The following is a 7,161-nucleotide window of genomic DNA, read 5'->3' on the forward strand; positions in this document are numbered from 1 at the left end:
AGTATGGAAAGGTTAGTTACCTGCATCCTTGAGGTGTCTGCTGAGAGCAGGGCAGGTCTCTTATGAAGGTCCAAAGTGTCCTGGTAGAGCAGGGAAGGAGACTGGCTCAGGGTTTTTATCATGGTTTTGTGGGGAGCTGGGGAGAGCATCCTACTTACAGGAAGGCTTTTGTGGGGTTTCAAGGTCAAATTAGCATCAAATGAGGGGGCTCCTGTGATTTCTAACTAGATTTACCTTGTGTGCTTAAAAAGAAGAGATGATGGAAGAAAGAGTCTTAAGTTATCAGTCAGGCCTAAACATAGAGTCTGAAGACTTACTCTAAATAGTAACTATACAAATTGATGAGTAAGAAATGAGACAAGACTCCCATATGGGTGGACAACAGCCAGGTCTGCAGAAAATGAGAAGACTGTTTATAAGCAAAGAATAATATGGATATGGAGGAGGATTCTGGTCCAATGTCTTGTGTAGAAGTTTTTCATTTCAGATCATCAGCTTGTTCTGAAGGTCTTAGGTCACCTGTCTTCTTCAAAATATCAGACGTGTCAGAGGAGACGTGAGGATGTGCAGTTTAACTTCTTCTATTTGAGTAGCTTTACAATTGTGTAAAATTCTTTTTTTTTTTTTTTTTTGAGACAGTGTCTCACTCTGCTGTGCAGTTTGGACTGCAGTGGTGTGATCATAGCTCACTGCGATTTTGAATTCCTGGCTCATAGAATCCTCCCACCTCAGCCTCCTGAGTAGCAAGTAGCTAGGTTTCCAGGGCCTTCATCTACACTTGGCTGATTCTTTTCATTCTTCTTTTTTTTTCTTTTTTTTGAGATGGAGTTTCTCTCTTCTTGCTGGAGTGCAGTGGCGTGATCTCAGCTCACTGCAATCTCTGCCTCACAGGTTCAAGCCATTCTCCTACCTCAGCTAATCTGCAGATTAGTAAGTTTAGTGTTGTTGTAAGAATAACACATTTTTAATGGGATGCCTACATCTCCATGCTAAGTAGCACCTCTATGTGTAATACTCAAACTAGAAATGATACAAATATCAATAAGATATATATATAAACAATAATGACGTGCTAATTTACTGTAATAACATCCATCCTTACTCCCATCTTCCCTCAGGAGTGACAGCCTTATTCAAAAGGAAAAGGCAGTAAAGAAGAAACTGAAGAAATCAGTGGGAAAACATAGGGGCTGCTGAATGAATATATTAATAAAAATGAAGAGGCCAGGTGCGGTGGCTCATGCCTGTAATCCAAGCACTTTGGGATGCCAAGGCAGGAGGATCACCTGAGGTAGGGAGCTAAAGAAAGACCAGTCTGACCAACATGGGGTTCTGGACAGGGATTTGGTGCATCCCTCTTTCCCCTCCCAGTTCTTATTGGTTTCTCCAGTGTCTGTAGAAGAGCAGTTTTGATGGCTTTACCTCTGCAGATAATTTCTCTTGCAAGGTAGTGGTGATGGGGAGGTGTGTGTGGATGCATTTCAGCTGTAGTTGCTGTTTTGCTTTCCCAGACAGCACCGTCCCAAGGGGTAGAGGCTGGAGCGTTTTGTGATGTGTCCCCAGTACTGAAGAAAAAGCCTTCAATAGCAGGAGGAATGCCTCAACTGTATACACTCTGAGAATTTAAACAATAACTTCTCTATCACACAGAATCGAAACCATCCAATGAATATTTCTACTTGAATCTTGTGCTAGCTTAAATGATATTTGGCAGCCTCTGCCCCAGAAAGATTATCGTCTGCTCCTGTTTATTTCCCTGCAAGTCCTTATCTCTCTTCAGATTTCAGATATCTTGTTTGTCCTATAACATCGAAAATCTGATGTATTTAAGAAAATGTGCTAATCTGCAGATTAGTAAGTTTAGTGTTGTTGTAAGAATAATAACACATTTTTTATGGGATGCCTACATCTCCATGCTGAGTAGCACCTCTATGTGTAATACTCAGAAACTAGAAATGATGCAAATATCAAGAAGATATATATATACAAACAATAATGATGTGCTAATTTACTGTAATAACATCCATCCTTAGAATCAATACATCGTTGATGCTCAACTTGGTTGCATCACAAGTAGTTATGATGAGTGAGAAGCCACACAAATAAAACACATACTATACAATTTCCCATATAGTAAATTCTTGAAACTCAAAACCAAGTATTCATTATGAAGGATTGACTCAGAATATGGCTAGGGAAGAAAAATAATTGGGACGAAGGAATTGCACAGGAACACAAGGAAACTTTTAAGTGTCATTTATTTGTTCATTTTCTGAATGTTTCTTGTGGATGCCCAGGTGAGCGTGAGTGGAATTACATTTTGTTTTGTTTGTTTGATTCTGAAGAGATGTGGTCCTATTCTGTGACCCTGGCTGGATTGCAGTGGTGGGATCATAGTTCAATGTAGCCTCCAACTTCTGATCTCCCACAATCCTCCTGCATCTGCCATCTAAGTAGCTGAAACTACCATTGTGTTGCCACCAGGATCGGCTTGAGTACTTATTAAACCACACATTTTATGAAATATTTACTGTAATGATGTCTCAATAAGAATATTACAAATCAATGAATGGATAATTTGTTCAGTACAGATTCACGGAAACAGACACTAACATGATGAATGTCTGACATTTATGAAAATACAACTGCATAAAATGTGTTCTCTTTACTTTCATTAGGTAAACACAATAGTGCATACACATCTCACCATGCTTTCATTACAGGAAGGAAATTCTGAAAATGTCACTGGGGTGACCCACACTGTGCTGGGCTTGGTTCAGGGAGCAGTCAGGCCCAGTGGTGAGAAGCACAGGCCTAGATATCCCGGCTCACTCTGACCAAATGTAATCTCTGGGAACATTGTACCACCCATCTGTGCTTCTGCTGGTAATTTTCCATCTGTAACATGGAAATAACATGGACACTACATACCATGATTTCTCCACATATGTAAAAGTTAAGATGACTGATTGATAAGTTTAAATATATGCAGTTTTCACAGGTCCATTGTACTTCAATAAAACTATTTTAAAATAAAAGTTACAAATACAGTTGTAGGTTTAAAGAGTTTATCACAAAACAAATTTATAATAAGAGACTACATTTTCCAAAATCGTATCAATATCTCTAAACTCCTGCAGAACACTCATCTGCTCTAGGCCCTGCCCTCTCCTCAGGCGTCCCACCCCAGAGCTTGCTATACAGTAGGAGACATGCAAATAGGTCCCTCCCTCTGCTGATGAAAAGCAGCCCAGCCCTGATCCTGCAGCTCTGGGAGCTCCAGCCCTAGAATTCTCAGGTGTTTCTATTCGGTGATCAACACTGAACACAGGACTCACCATGGAGTTTGGGCTGAGCTGGGTTTTCCTTGTTGCTATTTTCAAAGGTGATTCATGGGGAAGGAGTTGAATGTACGTGAATATGAGTGAGAGAAACTGGGAATATGTGTGGTGGTTTCTGACCAGGGTGTCTCTGTGTTTGCAGGTGTCCAGTGTGAGGTGCAGCTGGTGGAGTCTGGGGGAGGCTTGGTCCAGCCGGGGGGGTCCCTGAGACTCTCCTGTGCAGCCTCTGGATTCACCTTCAGTAGCACCAGGATGAACTGGATCCGCCAGGCTCCAGGGAAGAGGCTGGAGTGGGTGGCTGACATAAAGTATGATGGAAGTGAGAAAAAGTATGTAGACTCTGTGAAGGGCCGATTCACCATCTCCAGAGACAACACCAAGAACTCCCTCTATCTGCAAATGAACAGTCTGAGAGCTGAGGACACAGCCGTGTATTACTGTGTGAGAGACACAGTGAGGGGAGGTCAGTGCGAGCCCAGACACAAACCTCCCTGCAGGAGCGTATGGAACCACCAGGGGGTGCTCGGGATACACACAGGACAGGGGCAGCCCCAGGGCAGGTGCAGGGGGAGGTCGAGGGCTGCTCTCCTTCAGGGTCTTTGGCTTCCTCTCATCTAACAGTTCTCCAGAGGGCCTTGTATATTTACAGTTATATGCCTACTACTGAGGTTTCTAAGTTCGTAAAGTTTATTACCATAGGAGGAACCACTGTTAAACACCCCTAAAGCAGGTGTCACAAATGGAGAAAGAAAAGGGGGCAAGAAGCCAGGTGAGGCTGTGGACACTGTCCGCCCAGGATTCAAGTTTCACAAGCAGTGAGGGAGAAATGGGAGTCTGATGGAGCTCCCTAAGTACCATGTGGTCCACACTAAGTCCAGCATGGCCATCAGGCCTCCCTGAGCTCTAGGTGCCCATCAGGGATCCGCCATGTGCCCGGCAGCCGCTGTGCCTTTTCCTCTCCGCTGCGCCCACTCACTGTCTGGGACGAGCTTTCAGGACGTGTGTTTGGCACAAACCAGGTGATGGACCTCAGAGAGCAGCAGCTAGTGCCTGGTTCATGGGTTCCCTAATGCTGGAGGAATGGGAGGTGCATTCTCAGGGACAAGGCACTGTTGATGGATTTTTATATAGAAACCATGATTTTACTTGTTTCTTTCAGGGGACATAGAGAAGCGAGCATGCAGTCAGCAAATAATTATAATCTCTACAATTACCCTCAATGAATTCCTGAATTCTGTGTAGGGTCCCACCATGGAATCGCCTTTCTCATGAGGAATGGTTGAATCTAGAGTGAGTCCACATGTATTTCATATTTTTTGCTTCTGTCCATGTTCAGAGATTTAGAGTAAAGTAAGTTTGGACCTTTCCACACACTCGGCATCACCTCCCCCTCAGAAAGAGCAGACTTTGACTATTCCTGAGTGTGGGTTTAGGGGCTGGTCCTGCACACCTCAGAGCCTGTGGAAAAGCCATGTGCAGTTTTATAGACTCAGGTGTTTTCTCATTCAGGAGGGGTGACCTCCACGGCTTCTGATTTCTCCTAAGATATAACTGTGATTGCAGAATTAGGATGCCATTATGCTATCATGCCTCACTTCTATTCTGAAAATCACCCTCTTTATAGTAAAAGAAAACAATCCAATGTCCATTCCCCTGAAAGTAGTTTCTTTTTAATTTGGTTGCAAGTTTACCATATATGTGCCTGAATTTATTCTCAGAATCTACTGAATTGTCTAGTAATCTCACAAATTGAACAAAAGCAAATTCTTCATTCCTACCAAAATGTGAGTATGTAGGAATTTCAGTGCGTTTTCCAGAACCCGTACACACTGACCACTGTGTTTCATAGTCATTTATTGGCCTAGTGAGGCCCTCACTGACCCCCTCCCTCACCTGTGCTGTCTCTGGATTCTCCATCACACCCAGCGCTTCCTGCTGGAGCTGGATCTGCCAGTCCTCAGTCAAGGGAGTGGATCGGGGCATAGGTCACGAGGGAGCACAAATTCTAACCCACTCCTCACGAGCCCAGTCACCATCTCCAGATCTATGTCCAAGTATCAAATTTTCTTGCAGCTGAGTTCTGTGACCAACTGCCACAAACTTGTATTCTTGTGAGAGGAACAGAGAAGATGTCGGTTTGATCCCAGACACAAACTTCCCTGGAGAGGGGCCCGGGACCAACAAAGGGCACTCAGACTCCATGAAAACAGGGCCCAAGTTGGAGAATGGGATTCCCGTAACCCTCACATTTCACCACTAGATACTCTACACTATGCCTATGCTGAGGTGTGTGTATAATATAATTAGAAAATGGTATTTATATATGTGCATAATCATATCTGGTGTAAGAATTTGTTGCTTCTGCCTTATGTGACCATTAAAGACCACATCTCTCACCTTATTCAATGACCTTATAAAGTATAATACTTTTATGTAAGATTTATCTCTTTTGTGTTTCTTCTTCTGTCTGTATTCTCTCTCTCTTCCTCCCTCCCTCTCTTTCTATGTCTCTCTCACACACACAAATATACAAACACACAGTGGTTGGCAGTATATAGGCTAATTGAGAATATACTCCCAGATGATTTAAAAATAGCAGTTTTACAATATTTGTCTCTAATTTTTCAAAGAAAATTAAATCCAAATGCCAGTGATTTTTATGTGATTTTTAACATTTAAATTGTTATTTTTGTTTTCATCATTCCTTATATGTATACTATTGTATTCTTTCAGATTATTTGGTGCCTTCATAGACTTAAACATGTGAAACTCTCCACTTGATTTTCTGTGACTCAGGACTGGTGAGCAATAAGTAAGAAGTCACTCTCCTGACCCTTCCCCACTGTTGCAGACTCCTGAAGGCAGAACAGGTGTCATGACTTCACAGTAGACCAAGGCCCTCAAAGGTGACGTTGGATCTTGAGTTTCCAGCACGTCTTGGGAGGCCAAGTGGATGTTGGTGAAAGAAATAGTGGATATGTGACAGTTTCTAACCAGAATGTCTCTGTTTGCAGGTGTCCAGTGTGAGGTGCAGCTTACAAAGTCTGGGGGAGACTTGGTATAGCTTAGAGGGTCCCCTGAGACTCTCCTGTGCAGCCTCTTGATTCACCTTTGGTAGCTATGAGATTCACTGGGTTTGCAGGCCTCAGGGAAGGGGCTGGAATGGGCTGCATTTACGTGGTGTGGTGAAACTCATCAATATGATGCAGACTATATTAGGAGCAGACTCACCATTCCCAGAGACAACACCAAGTACATGCTGTACAAGCAAATGAACAGCCTGAGAATCCAGAACACGGCAGCGTAAAACTGTGCAGGAGACACCGTGATGGAAAGTCCACGTGGGCTCAGAGACAGACAGCCCTGCAGGACACAGGGGGTGGCTTGGCTGCAGGGGGCACTCAGCACCCACAGGAGACAGGAATAGCCCAGGGCAGGGGCAGGTGGAGTTCAAGGGCTGCTTTCCTGTCAGGCCCTGTGGCTTCTTCTGCACCAAATGCGTTCTCCTGGGAGCCTCTCTGTGTTTATGGTTCTCTGCCTACTACTGAGGCCTCTGGACTGGAAAAGGTTACTACTAGAAAAAAAATTCTCATATGCCCCTAAGGAATGAATCACTGATTGAGGGAGAAGATGTCACAGGAGGCCAGGGAGGCTGTGGAAACTGTCGGACGTGGACACAGATCTGATGACAAAGACATGAGAAATCAGGGAACTCTGATCAAACCTCCTAATTACGCCAGGGTCCACTCTAAGTCTAGTAAAGCCATTGATGCCTCCCTGGGCCAAACTCACCCATCAGGGGTCACTCCTGTGTCCCAGC

The 7,161-nt window shown here is 43.9% G+C and overlaps 1 protein-coding gene across 1 annotated transcript; it reads right to left on the reverse strand.

Moving 5' to 3' along the window:
- Positions 1-3,071: 3,071 nt before the first annotated feature.
- Positions 3,072-5,324, reverse strand: LOC117069618. Its single transcript, XM_033187979.1, has 2 exons — positions 5,120-5,324; positions 3,072-3,955 (listed from the first exon to the last, which is right to left on the reverse strand). The coding sequence occupies exons 1-2, from the start codon at positions 5,322-5,324 to the stop codon at positions 3,072-3,074; spliced, it is 1,089 nt and encodes a 362-aa protein (XP_033043870.1).
- Between the last annotated feature and the right edge of the window lie 1,837 nt (positions 5,325-7,161).

This window comes from Trachypithecus francoisi, unplaced genomic scaffold (assembly GCF_009764315.1).
Source record: "Trachypithecus francoisi isolate TF-2019V2 unplaced genomic scaffold, Tfra_2.0 Lachesis_group3, whole genome shotgun sequence".
Classification (NCBI taxonomy): Eukaryota; Metazoa; Chordata; class Mammalia; order Primates; family Cercopithecidae; genus Trachypithecus; species Trachypithecus francoisi.